Source organism: Mus caroli, unplaced genomic scaffold (assembly GCF_978045245.1).
Source record: "Mus caroli unplaced genomic scaffold, Mus_caroli_1 scaffold_8, whole genome shotgun sequence".
NCBI lineage: Eukaryota > Metazoa > Chordata > Mammalia > Rodentia > Muridae > Mus > Mus caroli.
This window is the reverse complement of record NW_028227263.1, coordinates 122,454,377-122,469,642: the sequence shown is the minus strand read 5'-3', so window position 1 is coordinate 122,469,642 and position 15,266 is coordinate 122,454,377. Positions and strand designations below refer to the sequence as shown.

At 42.7% G+C, this 15,266-nt stretch overlaps 1 protein-coding gene across 2 annotated transcripts in view; it reads left to right on the top strand.

Annotated features, from left to right (window-relative positions):
• LOC147003413 (NACHT, LRR and PYD domains-containing protein 4E-like) overlaps positions 1-15,266 on the top strand; it is a 46,312-nt gene that overhangs the window by 16,050 nt on the left and 14,996 nt on the right. The window contains exons 3-6 of one of the 2 annotated variants that reach the window (XM_085840987.1): positions 3,987-4,145; positions 4,539-4,703; positions 11,475-11,642; positions 14,106-14,276. In XM_085840987.1, the coding sequence (XP_085697113.1) occupies positions 3,987-4,145; positions 4,539-4,703; positions 11,475-11,642; positions 14,106-14,276 (663 nt within the window). Of the gene's footprint in view, positions 1-3,986; positions 4,146-4,538; positions 4,708-11,474; positions 11,643-14,105; positions 14,277-15,266 lie in introns of those variants that run through there. The other variant, XM_085840988.1, reaches the window with a different exon arrangement.

The following is a 15,266-nucleotide window of genomic DNA, read 5'->3' as shown; positions in this document are numbered from 1 at the left end:
TCTATCCTTAAGACTTTCCTTTTCTTAGTTATAGTGGTCTTGTTATCAAAGCAGCAATGATGTTAGCCCACCATACTGTGAGCATGGAGTGGGATGGTGTATGTCCTGTGTGTGTTTCTGCCCTTCTGAGATATGAGCATCCCACTCAGACTCTCTCTCTCTCGGCCTCCTAGTTGCAAACTGCCTTGTAAACATTAAGTGTTGTGGGGAATATGGGGATGGCTCTGTTGCTGCACAAGTATGAGAACTTCAGTTTCATCCCCTGGATCCACATTTATTTTAAAAACGCTGTGCCTAGCAGCATGCACCTACAATCCCAGCACTAAAGAGGTAGAGTCATGGCTTCCATATGTGGGCACATACATGCACACACATACACATGTGCATGTATTCACAAACATATACACACAAAAACATGTACTAAATTGACTCATTTCATACTCAGAAACATGTAAGGTGAGCTGTCAAGATGGCTCAGCGGATAAAAGGTGCCTCACCTCTGATGACCTAAGTTCTATTCCTTAGACCACAGAGTAGGAAAACTGATTCCTGCAAGTTGTCCTTTGACCTGCACACACGTGATATGGCATGCAAGCACAGTAAGAAATGTGACAAGGCAAATTTGATTATCCTGTTAGACACGAGGAAAGTAGGCAGAGAGGTCACATATATTATCCAAGATACATACTGAGTAAACAGTGGTATCTGAAGCTTGAGCCAGGAGATCCTTGCTCAGGTTTGACTCAGGGACTCTGGAACCCTGCCTCATGTTTCATTCTAAAACTACCAAGGTTAACTGTAAGGCAGGATTTCTCAAGTTCAACACTGCCAAGTGCTCTGCATTTGTTGCCTATTCCCTGGACAGCTCTCTGCCTGACCTTACCTGTTCTTGGGGATTTTGGGTGAGTTGGCGCAGAGTCACTGACACAGACTCTGGAAGCAGTTGAGAAATGCTGCAGCAAGCTCATCTGAGCACTGCTGCAAACTCCTTTAATACCCTCCACCCAAGCCCCCATTGGTCTCAAGTATCTGTTCTAAACAGCAGTTCCCATCTGGCTGGCACTGCTTGTACCAGCAATCCTTGCTCTCTCATACAGTCCTCAATTTGGTCCTCCTGCATGCAGATGCATGGCCCCCGGTGTTGATAGTTTCCTGCAGTTCCTGCTATATAGCCACCATATCCACCCTTTTGTTTTTAGCCTAGTGGGAACCTGGGTGCCACTGCCTCGACATTGTTGACCCCGCTCAGAGGATTCCCAGGATACTGAACTGTGCCTGTCTTAAGTTGTCCTGTCTTCCAGGATCTTACCCATCACTGACTACCAGCCCTAAAAGAGGCATGTCACACTCCAGAGGCATGTCACACAAGGGGGAGATGAGGAAAAGCCTACATGGTGGTTTCACAGATCTCTGCCATCCGTGCTTGATCACTTCCTTGGGGGGTGGCGGGTACAATCAGGATTTTTTAGAGTCATCAGCCCCTGGAGGATTGCCTTATTTATGGAACACCGCATGGAGATATGCTGTGAGAGACACTTAAATAAAATAATTATTAGTATGAAAATTCTTCTCATCATAGCATTAGTGTCTATCCACAAGGTGTCAAACAGCCTCTTAATATTGTCCCATTAAAGAGACAGCCACCCTTTAGGAGAGTAAGGGGCATAAATTAAGACAATTAGAGGTACCACACAAATTCCAATTGCTCATAGTGGGGTCATATTAGAATCTAATGGGATCCCTGTTAACATAAGGAGTAATATTGGAAGCATCATGTGAGGTAAATGTCCACATACCAAGTGTGAGGTTAGATGACCATATTGGGTAGTCCCTGGTGAATTTTATACCTAGTGCAGGCTGGCAGTGCTCCCAAGGGATAGGAAGTCCTACGAAAGTGGGCATTTGAGGGACCCTTGGACAGTGAGGCAGGGGTGGGCATGATATGCTTGGGGGATCCTTTGGGCATTTATAATCAGTAAGGGGAACGTGAAGTTCCATGCCTAACATGGTGCCATAGGTTAGATTACCATGAAAGTTCCTCGTGGTCATATTGTGTAGTTGGATACAAGAGCCGACTGAGGAGACATTAGGTGGTAGAGAATTTCCTCTGTGGGCCAAGTGCCCTCTAATTGTTGTGTAGTAGTGACTGAGTCCATGAAGGACAAACCCAAACTCACGTTGGAAGAGAAAAGAACAGGATAGGCTGGGGAGTTAGCTGCCACAGGCAAAAGAATGGGGGCAAGGGCATCAAAACTCAAAGCTCATCGACCCTCCCAGGCTGAAGAAAACTAATAAACACAGTATGTACATTATGTCTCCATATCCTGGTCTTCTTCTGGCTCCTTCATTGCCCCCCCCCCCCGCTCCATAGCCAGGCCAACATTACTTGAGGGTACCCATATTGGCACAGTTGTGTCCTGGGGGAAACACAAGCATAACCTTGCCCCCTTGTCAGAAGTGGAGCAGACAGTTGCCATTGACAGGTTATTGGGTTCCTCCATCTAACTAATGGGAGGGGAGCATCCCTCGGCGGCAAAAATGCCCAATGTTTGTAAGCAAGCAGGACTCATCCCTTTCTCATCTAAGGAAAGAAAGTTCGCATGGAACAGGAACTCCACCAAGGCTAGGTGCAGATCTCTTTTGGATTCTGAGGAGGTAGCCCTAGCAAGTGTTCCCTTCAAGGAACGATTTGCTCTTTCTGTGCTTGCCTGGCCTTGAGGATTATAGGGTATCCCAAAGGAGTGACTGATCCTCCATGAGGATAGGAAGGCGCTGAACTTCTGAGATGAGTAAGCAGGTCATTGTCAGTCTTGAGTGCCCAAGGTGCTCCCATTACCAGCATTGTTGATTTCATGGCCTTAATAACATGAGAGGCCTTTTCACCTGCCATTGCCACAGCATCTACAAAGGCTGAGCAAGTATCTACCACAATATGTACATACCTAAGATTACCAAAGGCTGGGTAATGAGTGACACCCATTTGCCAGGTTGCACTGGGGAGTAGACCTCTAGGGTTAAGTCCTGATCTGCCAAGGGGACACAGTGGTGAAGAGGTGTGCAAGTTGCACAGGACCTTGCAAGATGTTTACATTGGGACATAGGCAATTCGAGCAAGGGCTTATGTAAATTCTGAGGAGAAAGGTGAAATTGCTGGTGTAACATTCTGGCTTGTTCTAGCAATTCTATGTCTACAGCCATAATCAGGGCATCAGTTCTCTCATTTCCTTCTGCTAGTATGCCAGGCAGTTTAGAATGTGTGAGATGAACCAGGGATGTGCCCTACTCTCAAGAGCATCCTGGATAGATTGCATGCAGACATGTATAGGGTTTTGTTGGTCAACTCTATGTCACTACTGTGTTTGTATGCAGTCTCCTCCTCTCTATATTGTTCCTTAAAGTTAGATGCATTATCTTACCATGTTGTGGGAGTGGGGAGGGTAGGTGATAACCCCAAACAAGTCTGGCCCCCAATGTATAGGATTCTCAGAATTCTCTGGCCTTTTCCCAATAGACATTAACTGCATCTCTACCCTCAAGCTATAACATCAGAATCCCACTGACCTTGCCACATGTCTGTCTAAGAACTGCAAACATGAAATGACCTTAGCTGGCTACTCTTAATCTGTTCGGGGAGTCAGTTTGCCACATTTATGTGCTGTGAATGTCTTGACTTAACTTTTTGTAAATGAGTAGAACCAAAAGTGCTGGCAGGTTTTATCGTTTGTTTATTTTTATTTTATGTGTACAAATGTTTTGCCTAGCTATGTGCATGTATAACATGTGCATACAGCACCCATGTGGCCAGAGAGTGTGTCAGATAACCTTGGCATTGGAGTTAAGATGGTTGTGAGCCACCATGTTGGTGATAGAAACTGACCTCGGATCCTCTGTGAGAACAGCAAATTCTCTTAACCACTGAGCAATCTCCCTAGTGCCTTGGATTCACTTTCTAACAGTGGAATGTATTTCTTTGTCCTCTGTTACAGGGAAAAGCTACTCATCTGTTGGCATCATGTGTGCTCTGTGCTCAGAAGCAGTAAGGATATCCACGTACTCCAAGTGAAAGACACTAATTTCAATGAAAGAGCCTTTTTGGTCTTGTATAGTCATCTGAAGTACTCCAGCTGCATCCTTAAAGTACTTGAGTAAGTAAGAGGTCAATTTTGATGTAGTTATATCATGGAAGTTATAGACTTGCTTTCCCACCATCTCTCAGCTAACTGCATAAATGAAGGCTTATACAGTTCAAAGCAGAATCTCACTGCCTTTGTACCACTAACGTGTGTAGCTGACCATTCTTCATTGAGGGCTGTCCCATGAATTGTACAATGATGAAAGCATATGCAGGGTTTCCTTTATGTGACAGTCAACCTTGTCTCCAAACTTTTCTCAGAGTTCCACATAGAAGAGAAAAATCACCTACTGAGCTGTGTCACGGGGTTACAAAATTTAGAGTTATGCTGTCGTTATGGGATATAGGATCTTGCCAAAGATGAGAGCTTAGTGGAAACTGATGGATCCCTCTCTTTGTTCTACAGGGTAAATAATGTGACTCTACTATGTGATAACCGCCTGTTATTTGAGTTGTTTCAGAACCAACGTTTGCAGCACTTGAACCTCAGCCTCACATTCCTGTCCCACAATGATGTGAAACTGTTGTGTGATGTCTTGAGCCAGGCAGAGTGCAACATAGAAAAGCTGATGTAAGTCTGTGTGTTCTCCTAGCTCACTGACTCCCCTTAAAGGAGAAATCTTTGTTTTGATCCATTTACTGTGACAAAATGCCCTGACCTAAGCAATGGCAGAGGAAAAAAAAAAAGTGTACTGGATTCAGAATTTCAGCTTTTAGGACATTGCTGTGGGAAGGCAGGGCAGCAAAATTCTCGAAGCATAGTCACATCTCATGCACAATCAAGAGTGGACTAATGCACACATGCTAGTGATCAACTGACTTCCTCCACTCCTATACAGGTCAAGATCCTGCTTCCTGAGGAATGGTGAGGAATGGCCCACCCACAGTGGATGGGGTCTTACTGCCTCAGTTGGCTTCATCAAGAAATCATGCACAAACATGGTCACAGAATGTCCCTATCTAGAGAAGCTCTCATTGAGACTCCCTTTCTAGGTGATTTTAGATTGTGTCAAGTTGGCATTAAAACTATCACAGTACAACAGTTTTTCATTTGTGCACTTGTGTCCTATTTTTCTATTATTCATGTGTAGACTTCCTCACTTTAAGAACTGATCACTGCTGGTCAATGAGATGGATCAGTGGATTAAGGCACTTGTTACCAACCCTACAACCTGAGTTCTATCCCAGGACCCACATGGAGAAAAGGAAGTAAAGAACCAACTTCTACAAGTTGTTCTCTTTTGTTTGACATTCTCTCACATGCCCCTTTTGCATGCTGTAGCATGTGTGCTTGGGCATACACACACATGCAAATAAATAAATTAATGTAATTTATAATAATGTAAAACAGTGGGTGGCTGGGAGCTATTATTGCTCTTCCAGAGACCAGAGTTCAATCCTTGGCACCCATGTGGTGGTTCACTACCATCTGTAACTCTAATTCCACAGGATCTTATACCTTCTGACATCTGCAGACATCTGATACATGGACACATGCAGGCAAAACACTCACATGTGAAGTTTAAAAATGAGTAAGTCTAATTTTTAAAAAATTGAGCTGATTGTGGAATATGAGAGTTAATTTCTACATGGGTGTATCCACTTTGGAAAGCATTGCTTCTGTTCAGATTTCACAGCTTCTGACACCGTAGAACTCAGCACTCTTCTGCTAAGCACATGTTCTATCTATGCTAAGCACATGTTCTATCTATGCTGAGCTTGTGTTCTATCTATGCTGAGCACATGTTCTATCTATGCTAAGCACATGTTCTATCTATGCTAAGCACATGTTCTATCTATGCTGAGCACATGTTCTATCTATGCTGAGCACGTGTTCTATCTATGCTAAGCACATGTTCTATCTATGCTAAGCACATGTTCTATCTATGCTAAGCACATGTTCTGTGTATGCTAAGCATATGTTCTATCTATGCTGAGCTTGTGTTCTATCTATGCTATGCACATGTTCTATCATCTATGCTAAGCACATGTTCTATCTATGTTGAGCACATGTTCTATCTATGTTACATGACTCGATGTGCTTCCTGAACAGGTGTTCATGGCAGGTGTTCATACCTGAAAAGTTGAAATTCTGACTGACCGTAAGCTTGGTGAAAATCCTGTAGCTACTGGTCATATCTAGATGGAACTTAGGGATTGTTGGTGGCATGAATTTGATTCAAAAGGATGTCATTTATAAACATATGTATGCGAACCTCACAATAAAAGTTCAAAGATGGTTAGGACTTAGAGGCAAGGATAATGGTTCCTGGTTTGTGGCTAGTGACAGAAAAGGAGGTGGGGATGAGTATGGAGAACTACAGTTCTTTTAAAAAAAAGATCTATTTATTTTATTTATATGAGTACACTATAGCTGTCTTCAGACACACCAGAAAAGGGCATCTAATCCCATTACAGATGGTTGTGAGCTACCATGTGGTTGCTGGGAACTGAACTCAGGACCTCTGGAAGAGCAGTCAGTGCTTTTAACTGCTGAGCGATCTCCAGCCCTACAGTTCTTGATATGTACACTTTTATTATATTTTTCTGCCATGGACATTGGTATTCTGTATGGTTCTATGATAGCTATGCTTTGGGTTTTGAATGACTGAGTTATGTAGCAAGAAAAACTAAAAAAGATTAAGTAGCAAGTAGCAGAAAGAAGCCACAGATAGCTAGCAAATGTGTATCTGACACATCATCAGAGGACATTAGGATAGCCCAATGAGAGAGAAAACTAAGGATGACATCATATACGAGAGTGCATACATCCAGCAGAAATTGACTGGGGACACCTCACTGAAGCAGTCAGAGGGAAATCTTCATCTCCTGTCCTGGGGGGAGAAGCAGGGTGTCTGTTTTGTGCCACCAAGTAAAAGAACAGATTACAGCAGATAGATATTGTCTGCAAATAACATGAGCAAGACAGGTGCTTGGGCTCATCCAGCAGAAATGACTGGGGAGGCCTTGACACAGCACTGCTGGAGTACTGTTGCGGCCTGCCCGCAGTCCACAACACGAACGGTTCAACTGAGAATGGCAGTTCAGGCTGAAAAGAGAGGAATCTAGACGGGGTGGAAGAAACAATGGAGCCAAGACAACAAGTTCTGATCAAGGCTCAATTTTACTATTTTCAGACACCCAGTTATAAAGGAAGGGGGAGGGAACCCAATATCCCGCCAAGTAACTCAGGGTCCAGTAGCAGGACGAACACGTGTGTGCCTCCAGGCAGCAAAGGCAGGTTCCAGCAGTGGGCGTGGCAGGACGAATGAGCCGGTAGCTCCACCTTTGAGCAAGCAAGTTCCAGGCTGGGGGAAGGGAGGCCACATTTCCTCCCATTAGTTAACAAAACAAAAATAAAAAAGGGGGTGGCCTGAGGCAGAAAAATTATCTATGTTCAATAGTTCTGCCTGAGTTCTTAGGGCTAAAGAAAAAACCTATTTCCGTGGGATTCCCTAACTTTTCTAATGGTAAACTGTATCTGGCTAAGACTGTCTTTAAAGCACTGACGGAATAGCAGCGCTGGGCTGTAGGCTCTGACTTTATAATGCTAATTAGTGCTGAATAGGTAGCTACCTGTTTGCATTTTAAGTAGGGCGTTGGAACCCTGGCTGAGTTTAAACAATTTTAGAATAACACTGAGCTGATAATTATCCGCAATTTTGGATGATAGGCAGGGGAAACAGTGAGAAGGGGTTAAGACCAGCTCTTTAGTACAAGGCCAGTTGGCTTTTTTATTTGGGTGGGAGGCAGTGAAGGGCTTGCCCTTACGACAGCAAGGTCTCCAACCTCTCTCCCCCCTATTAATTAAGTTTAAATAGGCAATGCTTAACAGAGGTGATCAAATGATTCTTTTCATCCATAGATGAGTGGGCCTTTAACCTTGACTTGGGTGGACATTGACCTGATTCCTCCCGTGAGCATTATAACAACTCACATCTGTGGCTCTTGGTATCTTTTGGGGAGGGGAGGCAGAGCCTTAAGTATTTTTGGTTTTTAGCTGGAGTCAGATACCAATCTCTTACAAATCAGGTGTGTCGCACAGGGAACTCAGAAACGGTCAAGCTGGACCTTCCCTCCGCAGTAATCTCCTGCGCCAAGCGGTACCCATACTGTATTCATATGATTATGAATCAGTAGCGCAGTTCTGAGTTTATGCGCGGTCTCTATGAGACTTGTTAACCTCAGATTTAGCAAGGCCTAGACAAGAATTATGTCAGTATTAACACCATTAATTTTGGTTAAAATAGGAGCTAAAAGTCTTTCCTCTTCATCTCTGTTATTCCCAGTAGCCTGAGGAACTAAGGACACCTTGCAGTAACAGCAAGGGTGAAAAGCCAGAGGCCAGCTAAGGGACTAAGCCCATCTCTATCAAAATAAGAACTAATCTCTGTAAATATATATGAAATTTCTACTTCCCTAGCTCTCCTGGTAAATCTAAATCTTATCTTAGACTGAAAAGCCACATGCTGGGATGTCCTTGGAAGGGAGATTAGCAGTACCACCTGTTTGCTCTTAGGGGCGGAGAACCGGAGAATGTAGATTGACCTGCTTGAGAAAAGGAAGAATTCTAAACAATGAGAGTGTAGCAATGTAAATTTTCTGTTTGGAGAAGTCAAGGTACTTTATTTAGATGCAAATTGTAAAGCTAAAGCTAATCTCAAATTAGAAGTAACTGGGTGCCAGCAGCGTTTCGCTGCAGACTGACCTTTAATGTCAGTTTGCAAAAAGTTTAGGACAAATAAAGTGAAGGCAAGATGAGCCTTTGGTGACCTTGGGGGAAATGCTCTGAATTAACTTTGCTAGGTAATTTAGAATATAGGAATCTCTAATAATTGAACTGAATATTAGACCAGTCTAAGATTGAGTTAGAATGGCTGGTCACACTGAAGAAGAGTGAAAAATCATTATGACTCTATTAAATGACTAATTTTACTAAGTCTGAATATACAGTCTCTGATGTACTATTGCCATAAAGTTAAAAGGCTAGAAGCTAGTCTAAACTGGAAAAATGACAAGCAAGGATTTAAGGTAAACTTCCCTTGAGAAGCATTAGTTAATAAAATACTTTCCACTTAGGAAACAATATATACCGAAAGATTAAAACTTTTGGCTTCTTGTAAAGAAGCAGAAACAATAAACATTTTTCTTACATAATGTAAAGCTATATTAGCCATACGTAGAGGCAAAATTTCTAGTGATTACCAGTTTACTAGAAGCAAAAATCTTTGAATTTAAGCATTATTTTAAACATCTGAATAGATCTGTAACACTGTTAAAAAGAAATTTTCTTGAACACAGGGAAAAACTTTTTTAGGCATTGTTTGCAAAACAAAAGAAAGGGCCACAAGCCGCTCTGGGACTGCCCAGAGCCCTGTATTGACTCAAAGGTAAAATACTTTTTAATCTGAGCATTAATCTTAAATTTGCAATCAAACTGCAAGCTGCAGTCAATGGAACAATGGCAGTTTTAACCATAATTTTTAAGTTTTTGTGCAAGTTTAGGATAATACCTACAACTTTGGGAAAGCAAAACCTATGTTTAAAACAATTTATCACTGTTAAAATCAATATTAGAAGCATTACTATCATATTACGAAGTTTGGATATCAATTAATACCTATGAATACCTATTAAAGCAAGCTTTAACGCTTTAATAAAGAGGCATTGCTTTATATCTTATCTTAAATTTTACTATTTAGGATAGGAACCACATTATTCATTATCTAAACTAGAAATATCTTAAGAGACTCAGCCTCTGAAGCTTAATCTCAAACTCTAACTCGCTTCAGGGCCTCACCAACTTTCTCCCAGGTTCCACAATCTATCGTTTCTTCTTCTTTGAACCATGGACAACAGCTATCTATCTTATCTAAAAGATTTCTGACTTTGAACCCTTCCTTCTTCTACCTAAGCAGCTTTCTAAAAAGCTGCGGCACACCGCCTGTCTCCGTATCTAGTTCCGATTAACGAACTACTGACCCCAAGCAGAAACAGTGTTGGGTCAGCACTGATTCAAACTTGATTCGTATCCTACCACATCCTCAGCAACACTTTACAAAACTGAAATTTTTTAGGCTAGCGCTAGCATGTGTACCTGTCCGTTGCTCCGATGCTCCTCCGATATGAAGATCCTTTCCTTTCTTGTGGAGCTCCACACAGCAGTCGTTTCTCTTAGCATCCCTCTGCCATTCTTCAGGTCCCTGTTCGGGCACCAACTGTTGCGGCCTGCCCGCAGTCCACAACACGAACGGTTCAACTGAGAATGGCAGTTCAGGCTGAAAAGAGAGGAATCTAGAAGGGGCGGAAGAAACAATGGAGCCAAGACAACAAGTTCTGATCAAGGCTCAATTTTACTATTTTCAGACACCCAGTTATAAAGGAAGGGGGAGGGAACCCAATATCCCACCAAGTAACTCAGGGTCCAGTAGCAGGATGAACACGTGTGTGCCTCCAGGCAGCAAAGGCAGGTTCCAGCAGTGGGCGTGGCAGGACGAATGAGCCGGTAGCTCCACCTTTGAGCAAGCAAGTTCCAGGCTGGGGGAAGGGAGGCCACAGAGTACCCCATGGAGAGGTCCAGGCAGAGTAGAGCATTCTCTCCACCTGTGAGTTCCTGTTTTCTTCTCTTTCCCTCATAATAGCTGTAGGGCATTGTAGGTATAGATAATAGTTACTTTGGTTGGCACTGGCCATTCTAGCCATTCTCAGGAACACAGTGTTTTTACTCTTGGGCTATGTGACTGCTCTCCCCTCTCCCTATTGCAGACCCACAGGGGCCAGCCCTTTCCTGGATACAAAGTATTACAAGACATTTGCAATAAACATGCTGGAGTCTGGGACAGGAAAGCCCTTCTTATTCTCCGAGTTCAATTTCAGCACGCTTAAACAGCACATCACGGTTTTCCAATACAGCATCCATTATATCTGGTAACTCAAGGGCATCACACACACCACCACCACTGCGACCACCACCACCAAATGAATAAATAAATGTCATTTTTAAAAACTGGGCTTGAAAGATGGCTCGGAGGTTTAAGAGCACCCGTTGCTCATGCAGAGGACCCAGGTTTAAGCCTTGTCCCAGAACTCAAACTGAATGGCTTAGGACCACCTGTAACTCTAGTTCTGGGGGGTCTGACACTCCCTTCCAGCCTCTATAGGCACCAGACAAACATGTGGTGTACATGTAAACATGTAGGCAAACACTTGTACTCATTAGAAATAAATGTTTTGTTTTAAATAAAAAACAGTTTCAAATTCTGAGATGTCTCAAACCTTCATGGGGATAGCAAGGAAAAATGTCATGAAAACATAGCAGTATGACGTTATCTTTTGCCTGCAGCGTAGCAGCCTGTAACCTTTCACCTGATGACTGCAAGGTCTTTGCCTCCGTCCTGATCAGCAGCAAGATGTTGAAGCATCTTAATTTGTCATCTAACAACTTGGACAAAGGGATATCCTCTCTGTCCAAGGCTTTGTGCCACCCAGACTGCGTTCTGAAGAACTTGGTGTAAGTGGCCTTGGGAGGTGGGGTGCACTGTAAGGACAGTGGAACTGGTTTGAATATAGACTCTGCTTACTAAAATCTGCCAGTTGTGTGTCTGGGGAAATGGCTCCGGGGGTGGAAGTACTTTCTGTGCTGATATCAGCAGTAAATGATGTCTGCAATCCCAGAGCTGAGGAATGAAGATAGGTGGGTCTTAGAGCTCAAGGATCAGCCATATTGGTGAATCCCAGGCTCAGAACAAGGCAGAGAGCAACTAGGGAAGACTCCAGCCTCAGCCTCAGCCTGCATGCACAGGAGCACACATGCAACATACACACTGTTAGATCTCCAAGGCAACAGAGAGAGATAGGAGGCAGAAAAAAGACTAGAGCCTAATCTCAGCCGACTGGACTATTTATTCCAAAACAGCAAAAGACAGAGTGTTTCCTGTGGTAAAGGGGTGCTTGTGTCTCTTCATCGGGTGATATGAGGGTATTGTTTGCATTCATAATGGGCTAGGACAGTTACCCAGTCTCTCATTCCTTGGGCTTAGAATGTAGCTAAAGGGTGCTTGGGCAGTTTTGCATTCTTTCTTTCCTTGAGTTGTCACAGTTTCTGTGTTGACCTGCTGACTGGAGGAAGGCCGTCTACAGGAATCCTGTCCAGGGACCACAGCGTTCTCTCAGATACCACACAGACAAATTAATTAGATATAATATCTTCCCATTGATGCAGTCCCATAGCAGAAGTTTCAAAGCATAAACCTAAGAAACATAAACAAACACAGTGGGCTGGAGAGATGGCTCAGTGGTTAAGAACACACACATTGCTCTTCCAGAGGTCCCGTTTGTTTCCTAGCACTTGCGTTAGGCAGCTTACATCCACTCTAGGTCTAAGAAATCAAGCATCCTCTTCTGGCCTTCACAGTCACCCTCTCTCACATGGACAGACCACATTTAGCACAGCACACATACACATAATTAAAAATAAAATCTTTAAAACATACTCAGGCACATCTGAGTTCTAACCCTGCAGGAGGCTGAGACAGGAGGATTTCAAGGTCAAGGTCAGACTTCAAAACAGCCCATTTAAAGGTGGAAGGAGAGAACCAACTCCACAAAGCTGCTCTCTGACCTTCACATGTGTATGTGTATATGATGTTCCTGCAAACATCATATTCACATATACACAATTGTAATCATTTAAATTTTTCAATTGGTTCTGAACTTAACATTTGTAGATTATTTTTTTTGTTAACAGTTAGTTGGTGTTTAAATTGTATATTATAAGAAGACTGGAGGAGGTTGGAACTAGTATATGGGAGAGTAACGACAAGCTGGACACATGCTGAACCACTGTACATCCAGCTCTTGAGTACCTGCAGAGTTTTACACCCATAGTGACCCTGACCCCACATCCACACTCACCCCTGCTACCCATAGATATCAAGGGTTTCTTGTACTAAATTTCAAAAGCTGTTTGACTAGATTAAAGTGCCTGTAGCAGACACACAGGCTTGTGTCAGTAACTTGGTTTTGGCATGCAGAATGGGACAGTCACAGAGAATAATGCCCATGAACCCCTAAACTTCATCTCATACTGAATGAACCTCTCTTGTAATTGTGGATGGAATAAATGAGTAGGCTAATAAGGAAGAAAATTAAGAGCTTTAGAACTCAGGAAAGAGGTTTGGTGTTTTGGGTAGGACCAATGATGGTGATTTTTCATGTCATGTATTCCTATATATTTCATATTATGATGGATAGTGTTAGCTGTCACCCTAGAACAATGATACTCACCTGAGAAGTGAGTATCAATAAAGGAGTGTCTAGGTGGGCCCATGAGCATGTCTCTAAGAGATTGTCTTAATTATGCTAATTAGTCTGTGAAGACCCAGCCCTCAGTGGGCAGCACCATTACCCTGGGATTGAGTCCTGGATTATTGAAGAATTGAGAATATAGCCATGCACCTATGAATTCTCTGTACCTTTGACTCTAGATGGGACCTGGCCAGCTGTTTGAAGTTTCTGCCCCCTTGACTTTACACAATGAAAGAGTGCAATCTACAATAGTGAGCTAAATTGGAACCTCTCTCCCCAAAATTTATTTTTATAAGGATATTTTTATCACAAGAACAGAAATGAAACTAAACCACGTAGACTTTATTTTAAAATATATTTTCATACTGTTTATTATACAAGACAACATTGCTATGGTTTTCTATGTTACAATAATCATATAACTATCATTGAGACATTGCTAATATAAAGGATTCAGATTAGAGTCAGGTAAGTTCTTCAAAACATTAGTACTGTCAGTGAATTTACTCAGTTTCAATGCTAGATATGATGTTAAATCAGATGAAGGGAAATATGTTTCACTAAGCCAGGAGTTCCTCATCATGCTTGAATATTTTGTCATTGATACTTATAAAATTGTGGAAATGTTCTATTTCCCCGCTTACATGCCTTTCTATCCCTGTGACAGGTTAGCCAAATGTTCCCTCAGTGAGGAATGTTGGCACTACCTTTCAGAAGTTCTTAGGCGGAACAAAACCTTGACCCACCTAGATATCAGCTTCAATGACCTAAAGGATGAAGGGCTGAAGGTTCTCTGTGGGGCTCTCACTCTCCCAGACAGTGTCCTGATATCACTGAGGTAGGTTTCTTTGAGCTTGGCCTTGGAGGCCCTGTTTAGGAATCTTTAATGTATATGCCTGAGAGTATGCAGGGTAGAGTCACTCACTGCAGGCATCTGAAGACCCTTAGGACAGATAGATCTGTGCTTTGGCCTCTGTGTCATGGTTTTGGTGTGTGGTGGGAAGCCTCTCAGAATAGGGACTGAGAGAAAGAGGAATTATGACTGGAGCCAAAGGGATGGTTAAGAAGTTTGGATGGGTGCTAGAAGATAAACAGATATCAACAGATAGAAAAGAGAGCTCAGATCCTAAAGAGAAGGGTGTATTTGTGAATTTCTCATCACTGTGACTGTGATGAAATATCTGACAGAAGCAACTTAAGGGAGGCAGGGTCATTCAAGGTCATGGTATGGAACGGTCTCATCTCTCCTGTTAGGAAAAAAGCATGATGGAGAGGCCTCATAGTGGCAGCAGTGAGTATAAAAATTCTTCTCATTGTGCATCAGGAAGCAGAATGTGGAACCAAAATCAGGGTCTAGAATATAATCCTTCAGCCCATACCAAGTGGCCCACATATACCTGTTAGATCCCAATGTTCCAGAGGTTCTACAACTTCCCAAAACAGTCCCCCGATCTGGGAACTAAGTGTTTAAACACAGGAACTTGTAGGAGACATTCTGTGTCCAAAGAAAGAGTAAGACGAGAAAGAGGGACCCCAGAAATGTGTGTGTGTGTGAATTAGTTATTGTGCATGAAAATTCTACCATGGAAAAATAAACAGGGGTGTAACAGTAATGAGAAGATAAACAACAGAACTCTGGATTTCAAATTATAAAAGGAAGAGGTATTTGAGTGATTTAGCGTGGTAGTTGTTTTGATCATTCCAAGTGGATTAGTATTCCATGATCAAATGGCTTTTGGTGAGAAATCCAGATGTGTGGGACTTGGTAGAACACTGTTACCTAATCTGTTGTGAAATCTCAGAGTCACAACATTTTTGTCTTCTGTAG